General features: G+C 41.9%; 4 protein-coding genes across 4 annotated transcripts in view; 1 reads left to right on the forward strand and 3 right to left on the reverse strand.

Annotated features, from left to right (window-relative positions):
* Positions 1-2,098, reverse strand: part of LOC128709844 (serine/threonine-protein kinase Pak) — a 44,207-nt gene extending 42,109 nt beyond the window's left edge. The window contains exons 1-2 of the mRNA XM_053804867.1: positions 1,939-2,098; positions 1,118-1,272 (exon numbers count right to left, since the gene is read on the reverse strand). Coding sequence (XP_053660842.1) covers positions 1,118-1,272; positions 1,939-2,098 — 315 coding nt within the window. The remainder of the gene's footprint in view (positions 1-1,117; positions 1,273-1,938) is intronic.
* Positions 2,099-11,115: 9,017 nt separating this feature from the next.
* LOC128709787 (GILT-like protein 1) lies at positions 11,116-12,666 on the reverse strand. The gene is made up of 5 exons (XM_053804806.1): positions 12,607-12,666; positions 12,373-12,504; positions 11,486-11,647; positions 11,278-11,418; positions 11,116-11,205 (listed from the first exon to the last, which is right to left on the reverse strand). Exons 1-5 carry the CDS (start codon positions 12,664-12,666, stop codon positions 11,116-11,118), a joined length of 585 nt encoding a protein of 194 aa, XP_053660781.1.
* Positions 12,667-13,620: 954 nt separating this feature from the next.
* On the reverse strand, positions 13,621-14,317 carry LOC128709788 (uncharacterized). Its single transcript, XM_053804807.1, has 3 exons — positions 14,281-14,317; positions 13,871-14,214; positions 13,621-13,815 (listed from the first exon to the last, which is right to left on the reverse strand). Exons 1-3 carry the CDS (start codon positions 14,315-14,317, stop codon positions 13,621-13,623), a joined length of 576 nt encoding a protein of 191 aa, XP_053660782.1.
* Positions 14,318-15,158: 841 nt separating this feature from the next.
* Positions 15,159-16,476, forward strand: LOC128709786 (ras-related GTP-binding protein A). The gene is made up of 3 exons (XM_053804805.1): positions 15,159-15,170; positions 15,272-15,371; positions 15,446-16,476. The coding sequence occupies exons 1-3, from the start codon at positions 15,159-15,161 to the stop codon at positions 16,474-16,476; spliced, it is 1,143 nt and encodes a 380-aa protein (XP_053660780.1).
* Positions 16,477-17,112: the final 636 nt, after the last annotated feature.

Genomic DNA, 17,112 nt, shown 5'->3' on the forward strand with positions numbered 1-17,112 from the left:
CAACATTTTGCACGTCCCAATGATTCTACGCAAATATGAGCGAAAATTAAAATTGTACCACCGACCGGCCAAACAAAAGTAAGATTATTTTCAGTATATTCGTACACTGACCATGAGTGAAAGATCGAACGAACGCTAAGAAAAAGGGAAAGATATTTTCCATCCGACCGCCCATCAAAATGGTCATAAATCGTTCCGGCGTGACGTGACGCACGTTCGGCAAACGAGATAAATGCGCCAAAATAAGCGAAAATAAAAAAAATCACGCACAATACAGATACACACACACGCGCACTCCTTCGTCATAATGAAAGTGGCAGCTTAGATACACACAGAAAAAAACCGTACCACTGGAACAAAATAGCGAAACAAAATATAATAGGGCTTAGCATAAAAAAGGAAACATAAAACAGCTGCAAACATATCGTGCCACTTTGCTTTTCTCTAGCATCACTCGTCCACACTGCTGGACCGGTTAACTAATCGTGCCTTGGGTTCGATTAGCAGACCACCCCTGTTTGGTAGCGTCGAACGCATTTTCGGCAATGGGAAGTACTGTTTCACCCAAAAAATTGGCCTATTGCGAAAGAAAAAGTGAAAGCGAAGTTCCGTCCGAAAAGAAAACATAAAAAAAACATAACTACACACACTCCGAAAAGGGACAAGTTATTGCCGAAGTTGCACGTTTTTCATGGTACACAGCTGTTGGTTGGATCGCTTGAGAACGGGTTGATTGACAGAGGCGCGTGCTGTCTGTCTGTCTGGCTGTTGGGAAATTTGTTTAGCTTCCGATATAAACAATGCGGAATGTTTCAACATTCTCAGACCATATCATATAAAAGGCCGATTATTCTTAAGGCCGCCGGCACTAGAAGTAAAAGCCCAGTCAATCTTTCACAACCGGGAATTCAAATTAAATTCCACAGTTGGTAGAGCTCCCGTAATAGATTTTGCGTTGTTTACCTGTGTAGTTTGCGTACTTTCGCGGTGGAAGAATAAATTTTGCTCTGCGATCACTTTCACACCCACCCATCTGCCGTGGGATGGGATCAAATTTAAGCTAGAGCATGCTGACCCAGAAAGCATGCTGCGTTTCAGTTTCAGCTATCGCACTTACCGTAAATTCTCCAGTTACAGCATCGAACCCTACATGCACCGTATGCTCGAAGTTGGTCGGATAGGAAATATTCGGCTTGGAATCGTTATGAGACGCCTTCGAAACCTTGATTTTGTTCTTGAGCGTTTTCTTTTTCCGATCGGCATCTTCCGGTTCTGGAAACAATGAGCGGAAATATTCATCTTAATTAAATTATCCAGCTGTGGTTTATGGAATGTGATCGTTATATAAGTATTACGTGATATTTCTTGTTTAAATTGATACCATCATTAGTTTTAATTCAATTTTAACTAGATTTTGTCTAAGTAGATGAGGAATCCTTCTCGATAGCAGGAATCTTTACAAGCTGATATCGATTCTGAACTGAGCTTTTGCAATTCGCTCAAATTTAAAACACTAAACAAGCGATTACTACTTGAAAAAGTTTTTAAAGGTAGAAAGGATTCGAGATCTACCTTTAATAGTATTGTGATAAATATTTTAATACTAGTCATTGATATGAATCTTCAGTGAGAAGTCATTCGAATTCGTCACCTGACCCTTAAAAGAATATTATATATGAAGATCTTGAATTTCTGAAGATCACGAATGTCTGACGATTCATGAATCTCTGAAGATCACGAATGTTTGACGATTCATGAATCTCTGAAGTTCACAAATGTCTTTTTTTGGCACAAATGTCACAGATTTTTTTTGTAAATTTAAATTCGAAACCCTTATAAGGCTGGACATATTAATCGAATAAGGATGAGAAACTGCAGAAATTATCGCGTAAAATTTAATTTAAAAGTAAATATTAACTAAATGTTCTTCCAAATTACCTTTAGGCAACGGTTTCATATCAACCGGAGCAACACCATCGATCCGATCGACCACTCCTGAGCCGCCGCCTCCGCCACCGCCAACACCACCACCGCCACCGCCCCGATTGCTTGTCAATCGGACGGGCGGTGCTGGAGGTTTATCCTCTTCGCTGGACATAGTGCTCCGTTGTTCGAGGGTTTGGAGGATCTTTAAATGTTGCCTTCTTCTGTCTCAGAGGAAAATGAGTGCGATGACTTACGGTGCTTTTTTCTTAACAACACGTTTAATCCTAATCGGTGCTGTTCTTCCGTTTCACAGTGCCCGAACACTTTCACTTTAAATTTGTTTAGGTCGGTTAAATTATTATTTTCACTTTATGATTTTTTATTCAACTTTGAACACATTTAATACTTTTTTTTATAATTTCTATACGACACACAAACATACAATACACAGACTTTACTGCTATTTTGACTGACCGATATATATTCACCCGGGGGGATTTATTTTTCCCATCTAAATGCAAAACGAAGGTGAACACTTAAAACGCACCCACACGACCATTCGCGTATGTACAAGATGCACATGTAAAAACACTTAAAAACATGAAAGGATTAAACTTGCCACACTTTTGGCCAACTATTGGAACAATTAAGGATGCAATGGCACAACACGACACGATACACACACACTCGCGGAACGGATCAGATCGCCGTTTTACGATAAATAAATAGTAAATAAAATTGTAACGCAAAATAAACGTGCGCCAGAGAATAAAACACACACGTTCGCACACACACAAACACACTTTCCTATCAACGTTGCGCCATTAAGGATTCAAGGATCGTATCCTTCACAAGCACACATTCACATTGCACTGAACGGTCGCCGTTTGCGATTGGTGCGGGAGTTGGGTGTTCCGGCTAATTCAAATTCCAAACATTAAACGACCTACAAAAGAAATGGACACCGATGATTAATGAATAACGGCGACTTAAGAAATAGAAAACTAAATAATTCTCAGAATTCTCGATATTTTCAACGTGAAATTCATGCAAAAAGTTCGATTTGAAAGTTATTTATAATATGCGCACGTGTAGCGTTAGTAGTATGATTTTCTGTATCATACAATCGTATAATCAATTTCAGTGATGATCTTATGATGACAATTTCCTCTTTCATATTAGGTAGGTATGCAGGTCATATTTTCTGAAAAGATATAAAAAAAAATAAAGTTAGATAAATGTACAAGACATGCAGTTGTACTAGAAGCTTTAAAGTAATGGATTTATTATTTTTTTGTGGATTTCAATTTGAAACATGATGCTTTCAAACTACTACAACAAGAAATGATCAGGATCAGCTTATATCTCTAGCTCGATCATTAAATCTACCGCAGAAAAAATGCAATTAAATTTGCTGTTGTTGGTCGCAATAGTATACCTACAGCACAGAACAGTAACAGCTAACAGAACAGGAAATAATTTAGCTTGTTCCGTATAGATTTTTCGTAATTCCGTAAATTCACCATCAATTCGCCATTCACCACTAGCAGCTATGCTTCCGCAATCTTTTCCCCCTGTTAAAATGTTCCTTTGCTGGAACATTCCTTCCCTTAGATACGTTTTGTTACGTTCATTCCTCACTTTCTTAATATTTCAGAAACAAAACACAACCAGACAATCGGCATCCACATTTAACGCGGCTTCGTCAAACATGGAGGTAATATTATTAGCGAACCATTTCTGGAACGTACAGGAGGACGCTACGACACCCCGTCATATCAGCTCTTTGCTGCCCCGTCTACGCATCCGGTACCGGGGGGCAGCGAACGGCAAACGATCGTCTGCCGGCTACCGTTCAAAGTTGGCGAAAAAGAACAAACCCAAACCACGAAAAAGGCCGCCAATGCCAAACATGGGAAGCGTCGTCCGGCTAAAAAGGTTTGAGATTGGACGGGTAAGGGCGTCGATCGATTCGACTATCGCGCACGTCAAAGTTCTTCTTTATTTAGACAAATCGCAACCGTTGGAAGGAGTTGAGTACGTGCGTTTGGTTTCAGTTTCCGGTCACCATGATAGACTTTTGGCGTTGACAGTGCCTTGGACACGGGCAAAAGAGTTTGAAAAGATTTGATGTTGCTAGGACAATAATATGAGGCTACAATCCCTCAAATATTTAATAAATTCTCCATTAAGATTTACTCTAATCTGATTGGTTGTTGGTGAAAGATAACAGAGTTATGGTGAAAGATAACTGGGTTATGCAGACAGTAAATTCTAAACTGTTCTTCGTTAGATATAAAAAAAAATCATGAATTCAAACAATATGCATCTGACACAACACATATTTTACTATCGTCAGCTAGATAGTACACGTAATCGGTCTTGCTAACAATCACTTTCGCACACTAAACTTACATTTTGCCTTCACCAATTTGCGACAGTTCAATATTTCATTCGACCATGACCATACACTCGAATGAGCAAAAGCGTACCGCATAGACATAGCGAGAAGACGCTAGCGAAGATAACATAACTCATTACATACGATCGATCTTCCCTTTCATCGATATTATCTAACAAGCGAAATGAATCGCTTTCCGTTCAGGTTGCAGGTCAGAAAACCCAGGAAAGATATTTGTCATCGAGTTTCGCGTGTCTGTCTACCGGAGCGGTTAGTTGTGTTTTTTGTGCTACAATCTCTTTTTTGCTTCCTGGCAAAATGCTTACAAAATATTGAAAGTGACACAGTGGCAACCATCGAGTAAATGATCAATGGGATAAGAATTTGTGTGATAGCTGTATCGATGGTCGGACGAAGGAATTTTGAAGAAAATGGCAGAAGTTCGCTTGATAGAAAGTACATCAAGCATTTAAATTAATAAATTAATACCGTTTATAACGATTGTTAATTGCCAATAAAATTGGAAAGGGAAGGAAAATGCTACTGTTATTGCATAATGGATGAACTAGACATTAATTTCTGTTGTAAAACTATTGGCCACAATGTCTAATGTAAAGTCCGAAACAAACATAGAAAGCCACCAATATTTAGATGCAACACTAAAGTATCAATAAAAAGCTGATAAAGTTTTGTTTTGAATTGTAGAGCAAAGAGCATTTGGTGAGTATTATCGAAAAAAGATAAATTCACAAATTAACCACTACCGTCTAATAAAATTCTCCTACACCTGGCATTGTTTTGGCTTTCGAAGGATACGACGGTGATTGGCTAATGAGCGCTGTTTAATTAACCTTCTGTCTGGTTACCGGCGGCTCTGGGTGAAAAATGGTCCCCATCCAAACGTGCCGTGATAAGGGCGAAAGAAATGGAAAAAGTTCGTAAATCCCGACGAAAATCGATTCGACTCTACTCCAAGTTCAGTGTCTTTGTTCCATCATAAGGGACATCGATGGTGGCAGAAGAAAGGAATGAATCAGAGGTTGAGGATATACTTTCTAGTTTGTTTTTTGCCCATTTGCTTTTTCTTCATCACAGTCTCGGATATTGTAGCCGCATGACTTTGAAACCAAATCATTTGACGACTGCGCCAAGCATCTTGATTCTAGTGCGCCACCTTACACCGCGTGTTGAAGCATAAGGACAAAAAGAAGGCTGCAAACTAAAAATGGCCTAAACAGGGCTCATTGTCACTCTATGAACTTCCGTTTTTACTTCAACGACCCTAATCAACGTTGTCTTACGGTGCGGCGGACAAAAGTTGACAACCTACAACAGACACGAAGGACGACTCGCTGTTGGATGGTTTCGGGCAGCGTAAGAAAAATCGAACATCCTTACCCGTTGCTGGTGCCAGGACAGCGTACTATTAAGGACTACATTGCTGCTGTCCGGTAAAATTTAGAATTAATTTCGAACTCAGCAGGAAGAGTTCCAGCCGAGCTTTAACACATTCTACGACGGTTCGATGTTATTTGAGCCACGTGGCGCAACGGTATAATTTTCATGTGTTTTGTCTAGTTGGCAACCCATCACTAACTGGAATGTTATTTCAAAATTATAAAATCGGTTCATAATTGAAGAATTCAATTAAATTCTGTAGACAAACAACACAACAACAAACGGAAAAATGTAACGCATTAAACAAAACCAAACATCCAAAGTTGATCTAACAAGGATGTCTTAGCTCATATTATTGTTGAGCAAAGTTCGTACCTACCGTTGAGTCACAGCTTTTACTCATTATCTACGCGCACTTCCTGATAAGAATATTAAACCATGATGGTTAACCGGACATTGCAACGTGCACTCCCTCTCGTTTCGAGTGCCATCACAAATAAGTTTAAGTTGATGAATGTTGTGCTTTTTGCTCGACTTTCCCATTACCCTACTTGACGTGGTACACGGCCTTGGTTTGAAGATAAAAGGAGTAATCCTTCCTCACAGTCAGTTAGTATAGTGAAGTAAACGAAATACGTCACAGTGACACGCTTAAGCCCTGTCTTGCAAACAGCGTTTACAACCAGAAGGTAGACAAAATTTCGCTCACGACAAAATGTTTTACTACGAGCAGAATGTGTCAGAAGTAATACCGTCAAGTACACAAACAAGTACAGACAATAATGCATGTGCCATAATTTTCCATCAAGGCATTGTGTCCCGTGGCCGAAAAGGAAAATTTGCACCTTGCAGCATTGCCACACCACCTTCCACCACCAAACCTTGCTATTGTTCAACAAATCTGACTAGTTTGAACGTGAAATTCATCAAACTAAATTGCATCTCTGCTGCAGCGAGTGCACCAGGTCCCGTGTAAACGTAGAACGCAAACAGATCATCATGCTCATCATCGTCGTGTTCTGATTGAGCATGGTGTATGGATGGTGACAAGATGCTTCTAAGACTTATGCACCGACGAATGCGCGTCCATCCCGCTAGGCTAAAATATTTTACACTATGAATGACGATGCATCAAAGAACATGGCGCAGACCAAACCCCAGCCGTGAAATGCATTGCGACCGGAGAGCACTAACGTTCGAGACCGGTCCCCACATTGAAGTGGAAGAAGCAGTGTGTGTGTGAGTGTAGGTGCGTTTGTGAGCGCGGTGAAGCACTTAAGAGATATATTTATATTTATAAGAAGACGCTTGTTTTCTTTACATCGTTCGCACCCTCGATCTCAACGCTGTTGCATACGCCTTCGTAGCGCACTCGCCCGCGCTTTTTTCACCGGGCGGTTTAATTTTATTATTTCTTTTCCGTCTGTTTTGGATGCCCAAAGCCGTTTGGGGGCTAGCCAAAGGGAAGCACGGAAGCATGATGGATGTTTGGAGTGGAAACCACGCGTCTGCACGCGGTTCGCTGCGAGCTAGCGCCACAGCGCTGTAGGCCATTGATTCCTAGATTTAGAACAGGACTTAACGTTGGAAGCGAGTACGGCATTCCTGGCCGTATGTGCTATGTGTCGCGTGTGACAACTTACACGACGATTAACTTAGGAGCAGTATCAATGCAATTCAATGCCGGAATGAAAGGTACAACACTGGAAGACTGGGATATATCCAGCATTACCATGGGCGTTGCAAACTTCAGTTAATTCTACTTCTAAAACTTTTTGACTTTGCTCATGATCTGGTTCTTGTTTCTTGGAATCATATTGAAACTATACTTGGACCTAAGAATCAGCTAGATCTTTAGCTCAATATGTAGTGGTATTTCCCATTTTTGATGCAATTCAAAGAGGTAAAGTAAGGTGAATTTATACAGGGTTTTGGAAGCCTTCTTCGTGAACAATATATCAGTTATTTAGGACTCAACTACACGTCTTATATGAGTTTCTCGAACATGGGAATCTCGACTGGAACAAATTCTCTATGCATGTAGTTCTAAATACACTTTTTTACTTTTATAGGGAGAGAAAATTTTCATTGACTGCAGGTGGACTGTGCAGGTATGAGTAAACAAAAGCCACAGTAAGCCAAGCATTGGGAAAAGAAGGCCCAATCCGGAACCAAATAATAATTATTAGGCGCATCGGAGCGGCCCGCTGGTGTATTGATAACGGTGCCGGTCTTCGCACGGCGGGATCGGTCCAATAATCCGTATGCAGGAATATCTAGCTACGGACTATAAAAAAAATCACCGAAAGCCAGAAATGGCAGACCAAGACCTTCTGAGGTTGTTGTGCTGATAAAAAAGATTATGGCGCATTTCCAGCAGAAAAGTACTACCCCGATTTAAGTGCATGATTTGATCTCCTCTGAAGTATGCACACTGGAAGTTTTTTTTATAGCTGTGTGGTGATTTCTAACAACAAGGCAGCACACAACTAATGCCATTCTTCTATTGCAATTATGCATCATTTCCTTCAGGTATAGATCCGTACAGCCTGCAAATAAAAAAAACAACAACCGATGACTCACGCTAAAAAACCTCTCACACTTACCTCAATGCACGGTGTGTACCGCAGAAGATCGCAACTGCAAAGCAACCGTTGGAATATAGCGCTGGTGACAGTATTGCTCGGCTCGGTGAGATGCGGCCTTGTCGCCTCGGGACCGACCATCCGTGCATGGTATGATGTTGATAGCTCTTCGGGGAAATGGTGCCGGGATAATAGCGATATGCCGCATCGAAATCACGACGTTTATCGGCCACAGTAAGCCATACCATCAATCTTTTGCAGTCTGCGTTCAAACGGTCGCACTAATCAGGCGATACTAAAAAGGGGGAAAGGTTTGTTATCAGCCCCGCGGGTGTCGGCTTAAAAACTCCAGGAGTTCTTTATCCTTTCGCGAAACAACGGGCGCTGCTAACCCGTGGTTTTTTGAATAATTACGAAAAAAAATCGCACACCGGCTTAAACGCACTCAACGAAGCACTTAATCAGTGGGTGTGTGAGGTGATAAATTTCTTGCAATGCACTTTTGTATGATTAATGCCATTGATAATATTTATCACAGGTACACTCCGCGCCACATACGCGCACATTATTGAAGCAGAAGTTCGTCCCGACTTTGGCACTTTTTGTTACGTCTTTCTGAGGGAAAAAGCCACTTCATATTGCGGGTATCTTTCCACTGCTGTTGTTGGAATGGCTTAGAGAAATTTTGATTCCTGTGGAATTCTTTCGGCTCTAGGGTATCTTTCCACTGTTCCACGGACTCACTATTGCACCATCGCGACGTGTCTTGTGCTCGTTGGGGAGAGGTTTCGATCCACTTTGTAAAGTATATTTACTGCTTCTTGTGCCTTAGTTGTTTCGATTGCCGCCGTTTGTGTGAAGTCACCCATCAGCACCTCGATTATATTTCTCCGATGCATATGTATCCAACGTGGTAGCGAACTGATGATGGCACAGGCAGCTAAGCCAACCTACCGGATCCGGATTTCGCTCCAAATCGATACACCGTTTGCGTGATGGTCGCGACAGTCTTCGCGACATTCACACACATACCCACACACACACAGGGCTGCACATGCACGCTTGCGCTTGCTGAAACACGCGAAAGAACAGGCGAGCGGAAGGTGACACTGGGAGGGATAAATCATACGCAAGCCTTCTGCCACCTCTGTTTAAGGTCTAGCACCGCCTGTTCTGGCTATGAATCATTTTTCATTTACGACCAGCTAACGATGTACAAATCTCTCATCATTCTAACGTGAGGCACTCTGGTAGGCTTAAAAAACTTGCATTTATGAACAATTACACTCCAAAGTCACATCGCAACTGGCATGACCATTGCATCGATTAGCGATAATACCGAGGCAAGAAGCATTTGGGCTAGCAGGAGGCACCTACACATGACGTTGACCGACACCCGATTCCTTGTGCACGCAATTAATTTGATTCCGCGTAAATGCTACCATTCGCGGCAATATCGTGGAGAACTGTACCACTTTCCATGGAAGTTTAGAACTATCGTTGGCTGTGCAATCGTAGTTACCTCGCGCTCCACAAAGACGGCGAATACTCCATTTAGAATCGAACCCAAGGAGGCACGGTCGGCCAGCGAATGAGTTGTCAGGTTAAGGTTGCGGCCCGTTGATATGCCGTAGCTGGGAACACACACAGAACACAGAACCCGCGGTAAACCCGTTCCGAAACCGTGTATTTCCGTGTGCAGGAAAGGGTGACCACCTTAGAAAATTAGCACGACACGGTGACTCGATTTTTCTTCGTACGGTGTGCGTTACATTTCCTTCGTTTTCATTTTCTTCTTCTTCGTGTTTTGCAAGTGCTTACACAGAACCCTACAACGGCAATGGTGCGTTTGTGTTGGTTTTGTTTGGCTGTCATACGTGATGGACGATTTATACGGGCGGTTTCAATACTGGTAAGATAAATTTTGCCGACTTTTTTCACAAAAATAGCATTTTTTCATGATATTTACTGATCAATCTTCATTTGGATTTATTAAACTTCAATTTCTCCTTTAAAAACTATCTTGCTTCCAGCGGCGCCTTAAAAATTGCATAAACACAGCGATTTTATTATTTTCAAAATTACCACAGATGATAAGTTGCTAGATTGCCCCGAAGACGTTTTTAATTTGATCGTTAATGCATTTAAGTTTAACTTCGTAAACACTTTAAGCACAATCTGAATAAATACGTTTAATTTGTTGTAAAAAGAGAGCATGACACACGATAATGACGAGTACTTAACGTGATGAGTACTTATCGAAAATTGAATAAATTATTAATTTAACATAAGCTTCGTTCTTTCCAGGTGCCCGAAATGTTCTTTTAATACAACATACAACACATAAAAAGCTTAGTTAAATTACAGAAAAATCGTTGTTATGTTCATGAAAAAAGAATAGGCACAATAAAATGAAATGAAACAAAGTTTCTGGTGGTTCAGATTAGCTGCACAACAATCCCATCTGGTGTTACAGTGTGGGTTATCTTTGCTTAATCATTCCCACTAGGGCAAGCGCACAACAACCAACTGATATTTTATCAATAATAAGCTACTTAGCGCTATAAATGCGATAGCATAATTTACAATAATCGTCCCAATCTTTTACGTAAATGACGCTGGTTGATAAGATGTCCGTCGTCATATTTTTGGATTATGTATAAGTTCTAGAATATTGTTCGCCGTTCTGTTCAAGTTCACTGCGGATTTATTTTCCATGCTAATTTGTCGCGTGTTGGTTCAGTCAGACATTGACTTTCTTATAGTAAATCACAAAATCGTCAATTTAAATGCATAAAAACAGGTTTAACAACCCACACCGGTAATTCCCGCAAGTTCGCAAATGATGCCAGCAAGGTCGGTCAGAGAGCGATCCTGAAGACCCTGGTCGAATTGCTGAGAAGAAAGAACATTTACCAGTCATTAGTTCAACTTGTTATCACGAGCTATAATTCGTCACATGCTTACTCCGTTGAACACGATAGTGGGAATGAATGCCGGAGCGATCAGCTGCGTACGACGTTCCGCTTCCAGCTGAAGTGTCGTTCCCAGTGTACCTTCTACACATGATTCGGCAGAGTTAAGATTAACTCCCGAAAGGAATGCGCACTGCAGATGATAAATATGTTCATCAATGATAAATCTATTACACTACATTAAATAAACCGTCACTTACCTCCCATCCACGTGGATCGGCACTGAAGCTCATCTGGCAACCGACGTAGTTCACCTTAGCTTGTTGAGTTGGTAGCAAACTGAGAATACACGATTGAATCCGATTTCCTTCGCACTCTGCTGGACCGTGCTGGCAAATGAAGCTTTGACCATTGTTGACACTCTGCAATGTGATGTGGAATGAATAAGGCAAATGTTGGGTAATGCACTGTTTTCACACCCAGCGCATTGTTTGTGGGATGAATGCGACGGAAGCATCGCTTTCGAAATCGCTGAAGCTATGTTCACCGACACCGGTAGTTGGTTTGTTATGTTTGAATCTAATTCACGTTGACCTTTCTAGTGCGTGGGAAGGCTCCCTGATTGCTTAATGATCGCTTGAGAAGAATTGAAAGTGTTGCAAATGTGATCGTTAGGTGGAAGAATTCAAACAATGCTGCAAGCAAATTCTTAGCCATACTAGTGATGTTCAATTTAGTTTATGCTTAGTGAAGATACTTAAATACATACAGCTGCAATAGCAACTCGATCTACACCGATCGTTAGCTTGGTGAAACTTGTGAAATAAATCCGGTTTTTCTATGGCACAGACTAGCTTGCGGGAAATTGTATCTCAAGAACAATCGCATAGCTATGCGAACGGTCTGGTTCAGTTTAATTTATGTAGGCAAAACTCGAAATCTACTCTCCAAAGGTGGCACACAGAGGTTTGAAGCGAAACAGGTTTCGTGACGGGCGGACACGGACCACTCAATACAACTTGCAGTCACAGCCATAGAGATGACAGCAGATAGATCGTTTGTCATCAGAATTGTTACGATTTGGCCTACCGCCTGTACAATTTTGGAACCCTTTCGCTTTTTGTAGCACGCTTTTCACTTCACTTACCTGTGCCTTGCCGAACGGAATGAAGTCAAGGGTGATGGCGTTGAGCAGTGTCGGATTCAATGTCAGCAGCTGATCCTGCACAAAGCGCACACTGTCCGGGCAAAGATGGGCATAGTAGACATCCACCGTAACCTACGCGTTTCACGGCCCGAAACCGGTCGATGACAAAATGTTAAAAACACCATCATCAGTGAGCACTTCTTGGTGGGTTGGTAATGATCGGTGCGTACTTACCGCTTGCACGTTTGCAGCGAATGCTGCCAGGATTAAGATCACCGCCAGAGATTGTTTCATGGTCGCAGATGTTGGGGGGAGTAAGATCACTACTGAAAGCAACAAACCCTGGTCGTAAGTTCTGGTCGGATGTAGCACCAATCCGTTGCGTCTGAAGGTATCGAGCAGAATGCAGCCAAAGCGAGTCGTGCTAAAAGGTTTTTCGCTTAGCGGTCACCCCTCCAAATCGTGAGCGATCAGCGATTTTTTGTGATTGCAGCCGAGCTGATTTGACCTGCACCAACACACAACGACCACGACTGGGTTTGTCGAGTGCGTTCTGAGCGGGCTCTGATGAGTGCGTGTAGCACGTGCCGCAGTAGTGTGCGTACTCTTGTGCAAGGTAGTTTGGTGGGACGTTGAGGTAACACGCGTACGGTGAGGCTTTAGGTGAAATTGGCTTGTACCAGCTGCGCGAGTTTGGGTGAAGCTGGCTTTTCTAGCACTTCGGGAGTGTACGTATTGAATAGATGAAGCATACGCAGATAAATGCGTGGGAACAGATTTGCCATGTTGAAAAGTTACCGTTAGTTCGTAGGATGTAGATTTAAAAATAATAAATAATAAAATCTATAGAATAATCATGAACATGGGAGGTTTTGCGTGTTTCATCTCTTATTTATTATATTTGGTGTTGTAAGTACTGCCAGTGCTTAACGTTCCCATCATCCTTTTGTTCTATCGTCATGTACGTCAAGATTTGATTTAAAAACACATTTGTCAGCTTTACTCAAGTGTGTGCGACATTCAATCATTTACGCAAATCTCCCGTCACCAACAATAATTGCTTCTTATCTTCTCAGGTGCGAACTCGTATATCTACTCAGGTGCCACGGTATTGTCGGGGTCGGGACCACTTTTCCGGTAGTACAGCACCTGCCCTCGATAAGGCAGCTTTATCTAATCTAAAACAGGCAGTTAAAACCCAATTCATTACTATCAATCCTTTCGTCCATTGTGAGTGGACATTGACTTTTAGCTCATACCACTGTTGAAGGAGTTTACCTTTATCCAATGGCGTAATAGCTGGAGGATCTCGTACGTAGGTTCTACATAAATCCAGTGCAGCACCCGAAATACGAAACATACCATCAGGGATGTTTCACAGCTAAAAGCTGCGTTCTGTTGTAGTTTGGCAGCATCGATCGTTGCTGCACCCATTGATTGAAGCTGTAAGAAGTACAATTGTATGAAAATTTAAACATTTTCAGTTTATTCTACTTACATGTTTAAAACAGGATGAAGTGGATATAGTACGGTTAATGCTATCCATTAGAAGGTACATCTTTGCTAACAGAACAGCCACTTTCTGGGCTGCATTGTTGGGAATATGCTCAAATGATTCCGAGGATGACTCTGAACTCGAACTCTGCTGCGTTTCTACACGATCAAAGGGTGTGTTTGTTGCCACGTTTGCTAGCATAGCTTCAAATTTTTCTGATAACTCAAATGATTCTGCAGATTGCTCAACTAGCTTATCGAATACAAAATTTAAACATTCTTTAATTTCCATGGAACATTGTACATGTTCCTCTATTGTTTCTGCTCGAGACGGCTTGATTGGACTTGCTGTGAGATGAGAAATGGGACTCCCATAATAACGAATTTAGGTGGGCTTTAGTTAGTCACGCTTACCTGTAAGACACGATAGGAACAATATTATTAGGAGCATTGCTAATTTTAAACTACGACCGATTTACACAGATACTAGCTCTACAATAGGGTACATTACTTTTATAGTTCAACAACTAGTTGAATGTCATTTTTAAAGCCAATTGTGTTGTGGAGAGTATGGAGATATTTCGCTGTGACGATTTACACAACGTCCATACCAAACATTCTTGCGATATTCGCTTCGATGCACGTAGTTGAACAGTTGCTCAGGCGATCGTATGTATGATCATGTATCTACAAGGTTGCAGTCTGTTTGCATACAGCTTTATGTAAAATTTGTAATCGTTTGAATGTTAACAATACTTTTCGATTATTCATATAGATCGTTTTAATTTATGTGTATTTATGCTTAACAATTTATCCATTCGGAAATGGTTGGGTTATGTCCTATAAATTAATAGTTACTCTATTAGATTTGAACCAAACAAACGCCAGGAAAAGTGATAAAATGAGGATTGATACAAGAAATTGCGCGTCGGACATTTAAATTGTATAACACCCCTGCTTTGTATACCAGTGGGACATTCAAGCGTTTTTTACCGCGATTATATCGATTCTCCGTCTTGCTCTATTGAAGCACTATGGGAGTTAAGGGTGGCCATACTGCGCAGCACAAAACGTCAAACGTCAAAAACATTTGTTGTTAATTTTTTTGTTGGTTCTTGCTATCTGTGCTGGAAGAAAAAAGGAAAAAAGATCGTGATTCTAATCTATTTTCAATCAGAACTATACATTTCAGTGAACAATCTACGTGTTATTTAAACATTCGGCTTGTGTGCACGTTTCTTTTGTTCAAACACCCTTTTCGATCTGCAACCGATATACTACGCCAAAACAAAATGAAGAAAAAGGTTCGTAATGTTTGTTTTCTACGACTTGCCGTCATAACAGGGTCTTTCAAGGATAAGAATGATTCATACAAATGCAATGGATTGCTCCATCCGTCTTGCAGGTGCTACTGATGGGAAAGAGCGGATCTGGCAAGACCAGTATGCGATCGATCATCTTCGCCAACTACATCGCCAGGGACACACGAAGGCTTGGAGCGACAAGTGAATACCTCCGTTTCGGGACAAACTTCCGGTCCGATTCTAAACCGATCTTTCTGTTTTACCCTTTCCCGTAGTCGATGTCGAACACTCACATGTACGTTTCTTGGGCAATCTCGTGCTCAATCTGTGGGACTGTGGTGGCCAGGAATCGTTCATGGAGCAGTACTTCGCCTCACAGAAGGACAACATCTTCCGGAACGTGGAGGTGTTGATATATGTGTTCGATGTGGAAAGCCGTGAGCTGGACAAGGATATGCACTACTACCAGTCCTGCCTGGAGGCACTGCTCGTGAATTCGCCAAATGCGAAAATCTTTTGCCTCGTGCACAAGATGGATTTGGTCGCGGAGGATCAGCGTGACATAATTTTCAAAGAGCGTGAGGAAGATTTGAAGCGTTGTTCGCGACCGTTGGAATGTACGGCATTCCGGACCAGCATTTGGGACGAAACACTGTACCGGGCGTGGAGCAGTATCGTTTACCAGCTGATACCAAACGTGAAGGCACTCGAACATTCGCTAAACTACTTCGCAAACGTTGTGGATGCAGATGAGGTGCTGCTGTTCGAGCGGGCAACGTTTTTGGTAATTTCACACTGTCAGCGAAAGCAGCACCGAGACAGCCATCGGTTCGAGAAGGTGTCCAACATCATCAAACAGTTTAAACTGTCCTGTTCGAAGCTCGGTGCGAAGTTCTCCTCAATGGAGGTGCGCAACAGTGTGTTTGCGGCCTTTATAGACACGTTCACCAGCAATACGTACGTGATGGTGGTGATGTCCGATCCGTCGATACCGTCTGAAGCGACGCTGATTAACATTCGGAACGCGCGCAAGTACTTCGAAGAGTTGGAAAATCCAAACAGCACCACAGGTGGTAGCCATGCAAACAGTCATCATCTGCATCACGCAGCAATTAACCACGGCGGCCACGGGTTGGTAAACGGAGGTACACATCCGAACCATTATGCTGGAAGTGGTGGAGGCTACCACCAGTACGCTGGGCAACCGCAGCAGCAACAACAGCAGCTATACCAGCAACAGCAAGCTCCTCACCTAACGCAATATCAAACCTACCACCATAATACGACAACGAACGCTTATCACTGATACCTGTACCGGAAGAAGTATTACTACTTCCGGTAAGCAAAACGAATACTAGGACGTGATCTTCCAGTAGCCTGATGCCGTGTTGATGATGGCGTGTTCCCTTCGTGGTCACTCGCTTAAAACTTTTGATCGGGAAACACGTACCGATTCCAGGCCCGGTTGAATCTTCGATGGCAAATTAGGAAGAGCAAACTTCACAACTAAGTCAGAAGCTGATAAATTCGCTACTCACGTGATCAGCAGAATATCGGCAAGTTTTTCGTTTTTGTTTGTTTTGTTTGTTAGTTTTCCGTTACCCAGTTTCCACCTGATAGGCACCGCTGTTCTAGCCTTGCGGAACGTTCCACAACTCTTGTTGAATACTGTGTTTCTGGTAATCTTGTTGTTGACGATATTAGTCATTTGCGAAGCGTATGATCGTGTGTGTGTTTGTTTTTTTTATTACTTTATAAGGATTACAGAAGATCCAATCGTTTTATAAAGGTGTTATAGATACATATATGCTGAATTAGCTCCTGCTCGCCATATATCTCCCTTAGTCTATTGAGCGCTTAAATCAAATCCTTCCCTTTGGTGCATGTGTTCAATGATGAGTCACAGCGGTTTCGATAGCAACGCATCATTTGCGTGCGCGCG

This window comes from Anopheles marshallii, chromosome 2, assembly GCF_943734725.1.
Source record: "Anopheles marshallii chromosome 2, idAnoMarsDA_429_01, whole genome shotgun sequence".
NCBI classification, from domain to species: Eukaryota; Metazoa; Arthropoda; class Insecta; order Diptera; family Culicidae; genus Anopheles; species Anopheles marshallii.

What these genes read in the sequence shown, in the direction of transcription:
- LOC128709787 (XM_053804806.1), bottom strand. Translation starts at nt 12,666, where the DNA reads ATGAAACAATCTCTGGCGGTGATCTTAATCCTGGCAGCATTCGCTGCA. An exon ending in TCGCTGCAAACGTGCAAGCG is followed by an intron (nt 12,505 to 12,606) that starts GTAAGTACGCAC and finishes TGAAACGCGTAG; the next exon opens with GTTACGGTGGATGTCTACTA. An exon ending in CCGATCCACGTGGATGGGAG is followed by an intron (nt 11,419 to 11,485) that starts GTAAGTGACGGT and finishes TATCATCTGCAG; the next exon opens with TGCGCATTCCTTTCGGGAGT.
- LOC128709788 (XM_053804807.1), bottom strand. Translation starts at nt 14,317, where the DNA reads ATGCTCCTAATAATATTGTTCCTATCGTGTCTTACAG. An exon ending in GTTCCTATCGTGTCTTACAG is followed by an intron (nt 14,215 to 14,280) that starts GTAAGCGTGACT and finishes CTCATCTCACAG; the next exon opens with CAAGTCCAATCAAGCCGTCT. An exon ending in CTTCATCCTGTTTTAAACAT is followed by an intron (nt 13,816 to 13,870) that starts GTAAGTAGAATA and finishes TACTTCTTACAG; the next exon opens with CTTCAATCAATGGGTGCAGC.
- LOC128709786 (XM_053804805.1), top strand. An exon ending in ACGAAGGCTTGGAGCGACAA is followed by an intron (nt 15,372 to 15,445) that starts GTGAATACCTCC and finishes CCTTTCCCGTAG; the next exon opens with TCGATGTCGAACACTCACAT.